Genomic DNA, 15,374 nt, shown 5'->3' with positions numbered 1-15,374 from the left:
ATAAAATAAATACATTTTTATTATTATTTTATTTTATTATTTATAAAATAAATAAACATTCTCTGAATGGTGAATTCCTAGTTTTGACACTAGATGGTGGTCTAACACAGTCTCCATAATGCCTGTAGTGCACACTTTATGTATTAATGAAATATCAGGTAATTTATCCTCCTGATGTTTCCTGGAGCGCAGAATGTGCGAGCCTTCCTATCTATTAACAGCTATAGAGAAATAACGAGAAGAATATTTCAAAGTTCAGTGAACTTTAAACTGTTTGCTACAAAACCAGCATCTTTATAGTTACTAAGACAAACCATTAAAATAATATGGTTGGATATGTAATATGGTAATATGGTAAGGAGGCATATGACACTGGAAGCCAGACACATTAAAAGTACAAATGGCCGTGCCTGCTCTTATCTGAAATATAAGGTGATAATAAGGGCACATTGTGTGGGATATTGTTCTTACACTGTAAAAAATCTGTAACACTCCCAAATCAAAAATTTCAATTGACCGATAACATCAAAATTTTTCAATTGGCCCAAGTGAAATTCTGTAAATTCTAAAATTAAATGTACAGATTTTCACTTGGGCCAATTGAAAAATGTTGATGTTATCGGTCAACTGAAATTTTTGATTTGGGAGTGTTACAAATTTTTTACAGTGTACAAATAATAATAATAATAAAGATCATGGGAAACAGCAACAGTTATTATAGTGAAATTGAATAGATTAAGACATGAGTGACTTAAAAAATACATGACAATTTATTTATAATTTCTTTTACACTCTTTGAAGATCTCAAATTATAATTTTATAATAGGAACAATAACTGTACTATTTTGAGACTGAAGTTTGTTCATCTTCTCATCTTTTATAAAGACTGAAGTGTGTTCATCTTCTCATTGTGATTGGTGCATAATCCACATGATCCTCCTCTTCAAGTTTCTGTAAAAACACAACACAAGACATATAGTTTTATCAAGTTACTGTATATAGTTTTTCTAATGACATTTATCAGCACTGCATGCAAACTTAAACATCTTGAGGAAATGACATCAAACATCATCTTCTATAGCAATGGTTCTCAACCGGTTTTGCTAACATGTTAATCTGACACAAGAACTTAAATTTATTAGGTTCAACAAAACATTTGTTTAAATTGGCTTGTTCTAGTCTTGTTGTACAAAGCATTAATTGTTTAAATGTTTTCCTCAATGTAATTACAATCCTTTATAGATGAAGTTTAGAGGTCCTGCTGTCTTTCAGTGTTTCTCAGTTGCTTTAAAAATTGTATTACATTTCAAATTAAAAATTACTTGCTAACAATGTAATCTGAAATAAAAATAACATAAGTCTTTCTTGCATTGATAATCTTATGGCTTTTATTAAACATCTGATTTGGTGCTGTTTGATGGATCATTATACAATCAAAAACACATTGCATCTGACTCACTGCTGAAATGATACAGAGAAACAGAACATAACTTAATAACATCGTCTTACCGTTTTCTGTGCGTTTCTTTTGTAGAACGCTGGTTCAGCGTAAGTGATCTCGTCTTCGCGAGTCTGAACTGTTTCAACAATAATAGATGCATTAAAACAACAAAACTCAATACTAATTAGATCTGATTCTTTAACATACTGTATGTATTATTATTACGACCGTCAAAGTTAAAGCATAAATGCACAGATTTGATTAAACGTTTAACACAGACCTTTAAAAAAAAAAAAAAAGACATTAACAAATTTCATTTGACTAAATTAAAATTTGAACTATCACTTAAAATTAGTAAATAAAGTTAGAGAGACATTTTTTACACATAATTTATAAATCAAACCCAGGCAGGACATTTAAGTCAAATGCATTCTTTGTTTGGTGAAATTGATGATCAACAAGTTGAACAAAAGTAATCAATAACATATTTTAACTTTAGCACCAGCTGCATCTTTACACGTCACCTTCATTTATATAGCGCTTTCAACAATATAGATTGTTTCAAAGCAGCTTTACAGCGACAATAGGAAATTATGTAACATGTACATGGAATAATTATGGAACATGTAAAATTATGTTCATAAAGTGGAGAAAGCTTTTGTATTTTTAATATTTTGGTGCAATTTGAGAAAAGAAGGATCTGTCTTTTTTAAACACAAACTTATTTTGGTTTCTTTTCATATAAATAATCTCAAGGGTGTTAACTACAAAATAATGACAAATATTATTTTTAAATTATATTTCGGGCTATCAGTTGACTAAATATTTAGAGTATATTTTAGGGTGTAAAGTTTTGTTTAAAAGCAGTAAGTAACACTTGCCATCCATGTCAATTGTTCTACATTTCCTGCAGATCCAGAAGATCCCGAATCCAGCAACAATCATCAGAGATCCAGCAGAGATCAACACTATCAGAGACACTGAGACTGGAGGAACTGAAGGAGAGAGTCTGTCTGGCTCTGTAATGATAAAGAAAGAAGTGAATGCATCAGTCTGATCTACAACAGAAGACAGAGATCAGGTCAGTAAACACACACATATATCATCAGTGCTGTGGTACCTGCACATGTGTGACAGAGTGTGTTGATGTCCAGATGTGTGGTCTGGTTGCTGATGGGATTGTTCAGCACACAGCTGTAGGTGTTTTTATCCTGATATTCCACCTCCAGAGGTAGAGAGAGACTGATGCTGAGATTACACACACTGATGCTGGACAATACACTGATTCCTGCGTACCAGGACAGAGTCGCATCACACACATTCAACACTGATGAACACACCAATGAACAATTTGATGAAGATGATGATGAAGAACAGTGTGAAGAATTATGGATGATGACAGGAACAGGCAGACGAGCTGAGAAAGATGAGATTAATAAACATAAATATGGATAAATCAGTGTTAATTTTGATTCATTGTGTTGATGAGCAGTGATTGTGTCTGTCATCTTAAACTATAACATAATTAAACATTTCAATATGTAAATATCTAATAAAACAGGAACCACAGGAGGAATTACATCTCGACTCACCATAGACAGAAACACTGAATGTTTTTGATGTCAGTGTCTGTCCTATTATCTCTAGTTCATAATCTCCAATATGTTCAGTTGTGGTGTTTGTGATGGTCAGAGATCCAGTTTGATCGTCCAGCTTCAGTCTGTCTCTGAATCTCCCATCAAGAACATCATCATATGTGGAGATCCCATATTTTCTACTGATTTCAGCTATAAAATACCTTTCAGCTCCATATTTCCACATTATGCTATTGTATTCTTCATGTATTTTAGTATCATCAGTGTTCAGCGTGACAGAATCTCCCTCCATCACTGACACTGACTGTATTTCATTTGTTTCGGCAGCAAACACTCCTGATGAACATGAACAGGTTTTCAGATTAATGCTCATGTTGGTTTAGAAAGTCTGAGATTAGTTTGTAACCTTTAACATCAGCAGAGACAACAAACTAAATGAAAAGTCACATAAATGAACAGACAGACGAGAGATAATCAATAATGTCATCTTTTAATGTGTTTTAAAATGATCTGCTGAAGAATCAAATAAAAATGATATGATAAATCAAATACAGCTTGAAAGTACAAGTTTAAATATGCTATATATTTTCAACAGATTTTTAATTACTGAATTGCCATGACTTTATGATTACTGCAGAAGTATTTAAAATTATGTAAATAATTTTTTAGACATTTCATGGGAGGATTTGCATTTGTAATCATTGAAATTAGAATACCTAAACCAACAAGAGAGATTTGATCACAGTGGATGAAAATAATCTAATTTGAACCGTCGCAGGAGTTTATTACTCTGAGATGTGAATAAACAACACAGATATGTTTATAACTTACCGATCAGACGGCAGAAGCACAAACAGAACAAAACAAACATGTGAAACATTTGCAGCTGTTCAGTGAAACGCCTGATCTGATAAGACTATCAATGAACGCACAACAGATCTTAACAAACACAAGCTTGTGAATCCTCCCCCGACAGAGTCTGACCCTCCTAATACACACACACACACACACACACACACACACACACACACACACACACACACACACACACACACACACACACACACACACACACACACACACACACAAACACACACACACACACACACTCACACACAAACACACACACACACACACACACACACACACACACACACACACACACACACACGTATACATGTTACATACAGTACATATGTCATATAAAATCTACATTTCATGGTAAAATAGAGAGTAACTCGTGATTTAAAATTGTTGTATATACAGTGGGGAGAACAAGTATTTGATACACTGCCGATTTTGCAGGTTTTCCCACTTACAAAACATGTAGAAGTCTGTAATTTGTATCATAGGTAATCTTCAACTGTGAGTGACGGAATCTAAAACAAAAATCCAGAAAATCACATCGTATGATTTTTAAGTAATTAATTAGCATTTTATTGCATGACATAAGTATTTGATACATCAGAAAAGCAGAACTTAATATTTGGTACAGAAACAATTACAGAGATCATAAGTTTTCTGTAGTTCTTGACCAGGTTTGCACACACTGCTGCAGGGATTCTGGCCCACTCCTCCATACAGACCTTCTCCAGATCCTTCAGGTTTCGGGGTGTCGCTGGGCAATACAGACTTTCAGCTCCCTCCAAAGATTTTCTGTCGGGTTCAGGTCTGGAGACTGGCTAGGCCACTCCAGGACCTTGAGATGCTTCTTACGGAGCCACTCCTTAGTTACCCTGGCTGTGTGTTTCGGGTCGTTATCATGCTGGAAGACCCAGCCACGACCCATCTTCAATGCTCTTACTGAGGGAAGGAGGTTGTTGGCCAAGATCTTGCGATACATGGCCCCATCCATCCTCCCCTCAATACGGTGCAGTCGTCCTGTCCCCTTTGCAGAAAAGCATCCCCAAAGAATGATGTTTCCACCTCCATGCTTCACGGTTGGGATGGTGTTCTTGGGGTTATACTCATCCTTCTTCTTCCTCCAAACACGGCGAGTGGAGTTTAGACCAAAAAGCTCTATTTCTGTCTCATCAGACCACATGACCTTCTCCCATTCCTCCTCTGGATCATCCAGATGGTCATTGGCAAACTTCTTTTTTAAATTAATTACTTAAAAATCATACGATGTGATTTTCTGGATTTTTGTTTTAGATTCCGTCACTCACAGTTGAAGAGTACCTATGATAAAAATGACAGACTTCTACATGCTTTGTAAGTGGGAAAACCTGCAAAATCTGCAGTGTATCAAATACTTGTTCTCCCCACTGTATGTATGTATATATATATATATATATATATATATATATATATATGAGACCTGCACATTTTTGACTAATGGCTTTCCATGACTTTTGTAGATGTTTATAAAATTATATTATACTACTTTTTTTTTTTTTTTTAAGAATTAGAGACCTGAATTCAAAGTTAGTAGATTTCACAATATTCATGAGTCATTTTAACAGAAGATAAAAGTCTAATTCAAACAGTATCAGACACTTTATTGCTCTGAAATAGAAAAAAAGCCATGAAAATGTTTTTATAACTCACCGATCAGACTCCAGCAGCTCAAACAGAATAAAACACACATGTGAAACATTTTCTTCAGTAGTTCAGTGTGTGATGAAACTATCCACTGAAAAACACTCAGTCTATATGTGAATCCTCACACGACACAGTTTGACCCTCCTAGTTTCACTCGCTGGTAGAGTTGGGAACCGAAAACTGGTTCTTATCCAGGGGAGCGTTTCCCAAAACCTAAGTTAGCAACTTTGTTGGTTGCAATGCAATTTCCCATTGCCAACCAACTAAGCTGCTAACAGGTTAGCAACTATGCTTTTGGGAAATGCACCCCTGAACCGGTAGTGTTTTTTTTAAAATACCGGAACCGTGCGAAAGTCCTAAGTTTCGGTTCCAAAAAGCAGTTGTCAATATGAAACAGCTTTACTTTCACAATCTTTTCAACAACACAGTATCGGTATTTCGGTGTTACAAATATTCAAATGATCACAGAAGTACGGAAATAAAAGTTTATAGTTCGAGAATAAACACTGATGTCTACGGTAGCAACCAAAACAGAGATAATAATAGTAATAAATAAATCTTCATTGCCATTTAAGTGAAATTACGGAACTTAAATATACAAGCTTGATAAAAATTATCATTCTAGAAGAAAATTTCAGATGGCACTTAGAGGGTTTTGCATCTGAACTCTTCATATGTAGCTTTGCAGTTGTCCATTGTCAGCAATTAATAATGCTAAATTCAGAACCGCATACTAGCATACAGCTTTCTGCCTTAGAAATATATGGTAGATAAATGAAGAAGTGCGGGTGTATGATTATTAACAGAGAGGGACATTTAGTGCCACCTCAACTGTTTATTAATGTAGCGTAATAACTTAGACTCATTTATTAGATAGATAGATAGATAGATAGATAGATAGATAGATAGATAGATAGATAGATAGATAGATAGATAGATAGATAGATAGATAGATAGATAGATAGATAGATAGATAGATAGATAGATGCAAGAGTGGTCTTCAATAGCCGTATATATATATATATATATATATATATTTGAAAGTGAAAGTATGGGGGAACTATCACTTCTTGCAACACATGGGAAGAGTCCTGGGAGATTTTGTCAGCCAGTCTGACGGTGTGCAGTATACATGGCTTTCAGTGAATGCGTTCTCCACTGAGTGTCCCACCAATTTGGAACAGATTCCTAGGAGCCGTAGAATCCTGGCCTTCAGATGAGCTGAGAGGCCCCCAAACCACACTGCGCCTCCGAATTGCAGAAAGCTTTGAATTGTTGACACAAAGAAAAGAGACAGGATTTCGCTGCTCGCTCCGAATGACCTAAGTCTCCTTAAAAAGTAGATTCTCTGCTGTGCTTTGCTGCAGATATAGTCTACATGATCACACTGTCCACGTGCATTCCAAGATGTTTGAACGATGATTTTTGTTTTATGGTTTGATTGTGAATGATTATTGGTGTAATGTGGCACTCATGAGAGGTGCCGAAGATAATCTCCTCAGTTTTCTGTGTATTGAGGATGAGGGCATTTAGATCACACCACTTTACCAGATTATTCACTGTTTCCACATAGAGATCAGTCCCTTCTCCCTCCTTCATCAGAGCTACCAGTGCAGTATCATCGACTTACTGACTTTATTTGATAAAACCGAATGTTTATGTGTACATAAACTCCCTGGTGTCCGCCATATTTGCATGAAGTTACAATCTCGGCAGCGTTGAAGTTATGGACTTCAGCATGAGTTGTGTCTGTCTGACTTCAAGTGGCGTGATGACACTTTTCTTAGTAGAAGTTGGAAATCGTGACTTTCTGAGTTGAATTGAATGCAGAAGTATCTGTGTGTAAGCTGTCCTGCACAGTTTCAGTCCTGTGCTCCAGACATGAATGATTGATTCTTCATATGTGTGTTGTTGAGGAGACGTGAGCTGTTAAATGCTGTTAAGACTCATGATTTCCCCCTGCTGGTGAATGAATCAGGTGAAAAGTCCCTCAGACGCACATTGAAGGAGGGACCCGAAACATATCAAACCAGAAGATCACAGAGACTGAGAATATCACAAAGATGTGGGCTTTTTTGACCACCTAGCAATCACATGTAGCCGACTAAAAAGGTACTGAAATCCACCAGAACACCGCACTAACCACATATTTGATAATTGTATGCTTTTTTGTTTATCGAGTATTAGCCTAAAGATAAGATTTATCAAAAAAAAAAAAAAAAAACGGTTTGTTTATTTGTAGGATTAACATCCCTTCAGACTTGCCCTCACTCTGGTTTGTTCCTGATTGATGGCGGCTCAAAGCTGGAAATTAAGGTGAAAAAAAATTAAAAAATTTTGTCCACATTTTCTCTGATCTTGATCTTGTGGTTCAACCTTGTCCTTCTCTTGAGAGTTAGCTGTTGAACAGTTCACCAAAACACATGATATGTCATTAGACGTCCAAGCACTAAAGGCATCCATTCCAGATGGCGCCGCGGATGGCTGCCTCGGTGTGGAGCTCTCCAGTCATTGTGTTGTTTTTGTTCGTTTGTTCTGCGTTTAGTCATTCTTTTCCTATCAGTTTCACCAAAGACGAACTTCTGGACATTAGGAAACACACACCAGACAAGTTTTTTACAGATTTTGATTACTCAGACGTTTTACTGGACATTCTCGTTGGAGGTGCAGCGGTGTTGTTAAAACGCGCGGTCAGACGCAAACGCGGGAAGCGCGCCGGCGCGCTGGTTAAACTCCGCGAGCGCGGCCTCCGCACTGCACTACCCAGTATTCATCTTGCGAATCTCCGATCTCTTCCTAACAAAATGGACGAACTTCTTCTCCTCACCCGCACTAATAAGGACTTTTTAAACTCCGCTGCTCTGTGCTTCACTGAAACCTGGCTGAGTGAAGCAATACCGGACAACGCACTACATCTGCCGGGCTTCCAGCTGTTCCGAGCGGATCGCATCGCGGAACTAACGGGGAAAACGAGAGGTGGTGGATTATGTTTCTACATTAACGAAAGTTGGTGTTCAGATGTAACAACACTGAAGAAGATGTGCTCTCCTAATTTAGAGGTGCATTTCATAAACTGTAAACCTTTCTACTCACCGCGGGAGTTTTCCTCATTCATTCTCGCGAATGTTTACATTCCTCCAGACGCGTGTGTGAGCGCGGCGCTACAACAGCTGGCTGAACATATAGCTGAAATGGAACAAAGGTACCCAGACTCTCTTTTAATCATTCTTGGGGATTTTAACAAAGCAAATCTCTCCCGTGAACTGCCAAAATACAGACAGCATGTTACATGTCCTACCAGAGACAGTAATATATTGGACCACTGTTACACCACGATAAAGAATGCGTATCACTCCGTCCCACGGGCAGCTTTGGGGCTCTCTGATCACTGTTTGGTTCATCTTATACCGACCTACAGGCAGAAACTGAAATCAGCTAAACCTGTATTAAGGACTGTAAAAAGATGGACCAACGAAGCAGAGCAGGATCTACAGGCCTGCTTCGATTGCACTGATTGGACTGTTTTTGAAGCTGCAGCCACCGATCTGGATGAGCTCACAGATACTGTAACATCATATATCAGTTTCTGTGAGGATACATGCATTCCTACCAGGACATTCTTATCATTCACTAATGATAAACCATGGTTTACTGGGAAACTCAAACAGCTTCGTCATGCCAAAGAGGATGCTTACAGAAGTGGGGATAAAATCTTGTATAACCAGGCCAGAAACAAACTGACAAAGGAGATCAGAGTTGCTAAAAGAAGCTACTCTGAAAAGCTGAAAAACCAGTTTTCAGCCAACGACCCGGCATCAGTCTGGAGAGGCCTGAGGAACATCACCAACTACAAATCACCATCCCCCCCATCTGTGGAGAATCAACAACTGGCTGACACTCTCAATGCATTCTATTGCAGGTTTGAGAAGCCCAGACTCACACCTCACACCCGCCCTGATGTGCACTTCACACATCCACCATCACCTCCTGCAACCCCTCTCCTCCCCCCTTCTGCCATCCAACCTGAGCTTAAGGTCTGTGTGGAGGACGTGAGCAGAGTCTTCAAAAAACAGAAGACTAGGAAAGCTTCAGGCCCAGACGGCATCTCATCTGCTTGTCTAAAAGCCTGTGCTGACCAACTGGCCCCAGTCTTCACGCAGATCTTCAACAGATCATTGGAGCAGTGTGAAGTTCCCTGCTGCTTCAAACGCTCCACTATCATTCCGGTTCCCAAAAAAAACTAAAATCACTGGACTTAATGACTACAGACCTGTCGCTCTCACGTCTGTGGTCATGAAGTCGTTTGAAAGACTGGTGTTGGCCTATCTGAAGGACATCACCGGACCCCTGATGGATCCCCTTCAGTTTGCTTACAGAGCAAACAGGTCTGTGGATGATGCAGTCAACATGGGACTGCACTATATCCTGCAACATCTTGACAGACCTGGGACTTATGCACGGATCTTATTCGTGGACTTCAGTTCGGCCTTCAATACCATCATCCCTGATCTTCTCACAGCCAAACTGACTCAGCTCTCCATGCCATCCACAATCTGTCAGTGGATCTCCAGCTTCCTGACGGACCGGCAGCAGCTAGTGAGACTGGGGAAACTCACATCCAGGACCCTCACCATCAGCACTGGCGCCCCCCAAGGGTGCGTTCTCTCCCCACTGCTCTTCTCCCTGTACACTAATGACTGCACTTCTAAAGACCCCTCTGTCAAGCTCCTGAAATTTGCAGACGACACCACTGTCATCGGTCTCATCCAAAATGGTGACGAGTCTGCTTACAGACTGGGGGTTGAACAGCTCAAAACAGTGGAGATGATCGTGGACTTCAGGAGAAACACCCCAGCACTCCCCCCTCTCACCATCATGAACAGCACTGTGGAAGCAGTGGAGTCATTCAGGTTCCTGGGCTCTACCATCTCCCAGGACCTGAAGTGGGCAAATCACATTGACTCCATTGTGAAAAAGGCCCAGCAGAGACTGTACTTCCTTCGCCAGCTGAAGAAGTTCAATCTGCCACAGGAGCTGCTGATCCAGTTCTACTCAGCCGTCATTGAGTCTGTCTTAAGCACTTCCATCACTGTCTGGTTTGGTTCAGCTACCAAATCGGACATCAGGAGACTACAACGGACAGTCCGGACTGCAGAGAGGATTATTGGTGCCCCCCTGCCAACCCTCCAGGACCTGTACTCTTCCAGAGTGAGGAAGAGAGCAGGTAAAATCATCACAGACTCCACTCACCCTGGACACCCCCTGTTTGAACTGTTACCGTCAGGACGGCGACACAGATCACTGGCCACAAGAACTTCCAGGCACAGGAACAGTTTCTTTCCACAGGCCATTTCCCTTCTGAACACTTAACATGCCCCCCAAAGCATATGCCTGTAAGTGCAATACTCCCACTGTCTAGTGCAATAAACTCAGGTGATATTTATATCTATATTATTCATACTACTCAAAATACTGTAAATATGTTTATAATCTGTAACATGCGCTAGACTCCCACTGTCTAGTGTAATATTCTCTAATTCAGGTGATATTTATATTATTCATACTACTCAAAATACTGTAAATATGTTCATAATCTGTAAATGTTTATTCAGACTAAACCCAACTGTGACCCTACTTTTTTACTTTTATACTATTTTTATTTATTTTTTATATATTTTCATTCTTAGAATTTGTATTACTATGTTCTTGTTGTATTTGTATTTGTATATGTGCACTGGAAGCTTCAGTACCAAGAAAAATTCCTTGTGGGTGCAAGCACACTTGGCAATAAAGCTCTTTCTGATTCTGATTCTGATTCTGATTCTAAAGGTGTTGGAACTGTATCCCCTATTCGACCGGACATGTCTGTCGGGTAGGCCTGGTGTATAGAGAGGAGGAGGACTCAAATGCAGTGATGAGAAGTGAAAAGTTTATTAGTAAACTTTGTGAACAATATAAAGTTCAGTGACACAGTGAACAAATGTTAAGCCTCTCCGATTGGTGGTTCCTGTGAGCACAGCCCACACACATACGGACGTGTAGAGAAAAGGAGACCACCGACAGACAGAGAGATCCCAGGAATGTCCAGCAATAGACGAGTACTGGGTCCAGCAGGCAACAGTCCTGCACCGACCCCCACGTCTAGGCTTCCTGAACACAGATCACAGGTACGCAAAACAGAGAACACAAACAGACAAGGAACGCACACGCGACATGTAACAATCCACTGACAACACTGGTATACACAGCTGGGAATATAAAGGGTTGGGGGAACGAGCAACAGGTGAGGAAGATCAGCTCGTGATTAGGGCTGGGCGATATATAGATATAAAAAATATATCGATATATTTTTAGACGCAATATGGAATTAGACCATATCGCATATATCGATATAGTTCAAATTTGCGCTGCTCCCCGCGCCCCGCGCCACCGCCCCTCCTCTTCGAGGGGGGAGGGGCAGGCACAGAGCCACTCTTCAACAAACATGGATGAAGCAACTACGTCTGCGGAGCGCGCCGAGGAATTGGTTAGTAAAAGAAAAAGCAGCTCAGTAATTTGAAGATGGTTCGGATTCAAAGTATCAGATGAGCAACAACATCACGTTATTTGTAGGGAGTGCAATAAACAAGTTACAGCCAGGGGTGGAAGCACTACAAATCTTTTTCACCACCTAAAACAGTGGCACAAACTGCAGTACGAAGAGTCTTTGAAACTGCGCGCTGCAGAAGCCCCAGCCGCAAGCCATCGACAACCTGAAAAAGCTCCAGCCCCGAAACAAAGCTCACTGCAAACTTCATTTTCCCGCAATGTGCCTTATATAAAGAAAAGTGACAAGTGGTGTAAAAGCGGTGTCCTATCACATTGCTAAAGATATGGTCCCCGTTGCAACTGTGGAACAAGTCAGATTCAAAAATCGACTGAAAACTATGGACCTGAGATATGAGCTTCCCAGTCGCAACTACTTTGCACGAGAAGCACTGCCACAAATGTACACTGAAGCAGGGCCGTGCAGAGACCTCTGGAGGGGCAGGTGCTCAAAGTATAAAAGGGGGGCACATGGAACAAGGCTTTAAATGGGGCTGTGTTTTTCCTGGCTTAAAATGAGGCGGAGGTGGTAAAATCCTAATAATGTATTTTAATAATAAGATAATAAAATGTGTATTTTTTTTGTAGATCATCATATAGCCAGAGCCCGTCTACGGAGAGCCTTGGCACTTCCTATTAGCCCCATTGTATCGATCTTGGTTGCAGTTCCATTAGAATTCCACTGGAGGTGATCGCGGGCGAGTGCAGACTGAATGGGAGTCTATGGGGCTAGATGGCTAAATGTGTCTCTTTCACCCGATTGCTGTTGAGAAATCTCAGATTTTATTGTAGGTTTTGCAAGTTCAACATGGGTTATAGGTCGAAAGTTGAATTAATGAGTACTTATTTCTTTTCGATTTCTTACAGGTTGAGTTGTTGTTGTCCATAACACACTAGCATTCTGCTAATGACGTCAGATTGACATTTTAAAAGACTTTTTAAACCAAATAAGTGACTCTAACACCCAGCAGTGTGTAATTTCTTTGCATCTCCTTTCGAATACAACATTCAAATTACTAGACAAAAAATTATATCCTGAGAAAAGTGGATTTTGAGGGTTTTTCGCCATAGACCTCCATTCATCCCCCGCATGGACAGAGACGTGTTACTGCAGCCAGTCCAGAAACCGGAAGTAAGCAGAGAGTGCCAATTCTCTTCCTATTAGACATTCTCTGATATAGCCTAATGTGTTTCCCACATAATTTTTGTGGGTGGAGCTTGGTACCTCTAGGGGGGTCCGGGGGCATGCCCCCCCGTAAGAAAATTTTGTACATTTTAAAGATAAATTCATTAATCTGGTGCACTTTGAGTCACCCGAATCTGCCCGAATCCACTGTTAAAAATAAATAATCCACCCGCAAACCGCCCATATTCTTTGATTTAGATATCTGCATCTGATCATCACATTACAATTATTCAAATTCTTAGTGTTAAGCATGACAGTATGGTAACATATCACACTTAAGTAGGCTGATTTAAAATGAACATTTATATACAATAAAAGTTCTTCTTTCGGCAAAATTACATTTCCTTAATAGCCTAAACAGAGGCTTTTCTCCCTTCAAACTTAAATTGTCAATGTTTCATTACATCACTGTTTGAAATCTCTAATTTTTTGTATCTTTTATAAAGGGCATCTTTCCCCTAATTTTATTAAATGTATGCTCCAACTTTCATTTAAAATTCTTAAATTTGATCAATATATTATAGTTATTATATTATAGTTACCAATCACATTAAATAATTTACATTGAAAAATTATAACTGTATTAAATTATATTATTTTAAATATTTTTGAATATAAAAAAATAAGGAATGTTGAAAAGATGATACTTTATGAAACTAAACCGCCAGTAGGAGGCGGCAGGCGACCGTTTTAATGAGCGAGTCATTGAGTCATTCATTCAAACGATTCGTTCAATCGGCTGATTTATTCAGAATGAGGCAGCTTGTGAATGGGTAATTGAATCTTTGACTCAACCGATTCGTTCAAAATGCTGAATCATTCAGTAATGCAACAAGTGTTGCTGTGAGATGCGCGATGGTTCTGCGGTGATATTTGTTTGGAACTATTTTCGCTGCTGAAACAGAACAAAAACAGTCATTGCGTCTAAAATGTAAGTGACTTAATTTTAACTATTTGTTTATTGACCTGTTATGAAATCAGTCTCGAGGTGTTTCTCAATGTCAAGGATACTTCCTTGGCAGGACTGGTCCTTCCAAGTCACTTCCTTCAGAGGCTAGGCGGGGCTCCTCTTTAGCATTCGGAAAACAGGTAAATGGAACAGGCTAGCAAGTGCACGTCAGTGCGTCATTACGTCAGTGAAAATGAAAAACAGAGCGTTGCTATGGACGCAGTTCTGTTCACTCAGGCAATATAATCGTTTTTAAATCAATAAACTCCTTTTTAATCATATTGATTATTTGACTGGTAAGTGTGTTTAAAGAGTGCGGGTCAATTTGACCCATAACATAATGGATGTAATTATTTTTTAAAACAAATGTTTGGTAACGTAAATATATTTACATTTGAAAGCATATTGATCCGTTAACGCTCCGACTCCGTTAACGTCCAACATTTTGAATTTTTTGAACAAGATAGCAAAGCTGCGCGCATAGGATTGTGGGTGATTTGAGAGCGCGAAGAGCGCGAAGGCTACACATATGCATCCTTTCCTGTATATGGGATATTTTTCGAACGAAGGACTCAGTCCTTGGTGGAAATTCCGAGGATCCTCGACATTGGAACAGTCCTTCGACGGATGTCGATGACGTAGCATCCTCGAAATTCTGGCTTCCGAGGATCCTTCCTTGACATTGAGAAACGCCTTCGGTTTTAATCTTGATGGCATTCAGGAAAACAGTTACTTCTACAGCCTACACACTGCAATATAAACAACATCTCTGCATGCTCTCTTCACGTCGTCCTTGTAAAATAATAATAATAATAATAAGTAAACAAACATCAAAATCACTTCGCTGAAAATGAAACGCCACTTACCAGCAGCCGCAGATTTTAAGATATCTTCTGGTAGTGCGCGTAGCCGCGCGAAATTAAAGAATGTGCGTACAGCGTGAGGAATCGTTCCGGATGAGTTCGTCAGGTGAAAGGTCATCATGTGGATCATTTCATTTACGGCTAAATTATTATTTATTAATTTTACTAATAGTTAGGTTGGGCAGGCATCCACAAAAGGGCCTTTAATTAC

At 39.4% G+C, this 15,374-nt stretch overlaps 2 protein-coding genes across 3 annotated transcripts in view; both read right to left on the bottom strand.

The window, feature by feature from the left end:
- LOC308702408 (ladderlectin-like) overlaps positions 1-15,374 on the bottom strand; it is a 131,618-nt gene that overhangs the window by 82,135 nt on the left and 34,109 nt on the right. The gene's annotated exons all lie outside the window — the stretch shown is intronic.
- LOC308701813 (CD48 antigen-like) lies at positions 749-5,654 on the bottom strand. Of its 2 annotated transcripts, none has more exons than XM_081384254.1 (6): positions 5,587-5,654; positions 3,034-3,372; positions 2,562-2,858; positions 2,323-2,460; positions 1,510-1,577; positions 749-951 (listed from the first exon to the last, which is right to left on the bottom strand). In XM_081384254.1, the coding sequence occupies exons 1-6, from the start codon at positions 5,633-5,635 to the stop codon at positions 898-900; spliced, it is 945 nt and encodes a 314-aa protein (XP_081240380.1). In that variant the 5' UTR covers positions 5,636-5,654; the 3' UTR covers positions 749-897. The 2 variants fall into 2 exon arrangements, with proteins under 2 accessions (XP_081240380.1, XP_081240381.1); XM_081384255.1 differs by having other exon boundaries at positions 2,562-2,729.

The sequence above is a fragment of the Scardinius erythrophthalmus genome, assembly GCF_964197995.2.
Source record: "Scardinius erythrophthalmus genome assembly, chromosome: 14".
NCBI lineage: Eukaryota > Metazoa > Chordata > Actinopteri > Cypriniformes > Leuciscidae > Scardinius > Scardinius erythrophthalmus.
The sequence above is the reverse complement of the archived record's forward strand: the minus strand, read 5'-3'. Positions and strand labels throughout refer to the sequence as shown.

What these genes read in the sequence shown, in the direction of transcription:
- LOC308701813 (XM_081384254.1), bottom strand. Translation starts at nt 5,635, where the DNA reads ATGTTTCACATGTGTGTTTTATTCTGTTTGAGCTGCTGGAGTCTGATC. An exon ending in ATTCAGTGTTTCTGTCTATG is followed by an intron (nt 2,859 to 3,033) that starts GTGAGTCGAGAT and finishes CATCTTTCTCAG; the next exon opens with CTCGTCTGCCTGTTCCTGTC. An exon ending in TAGAACAATTGACATGGATG is followed by an intron (nt 1,578 to 2,322) that starts GCAAGTGTTACT and finishes TTGTTGAAACAG; the next exon opens with TTCAGACTCGCGAAGACGAG.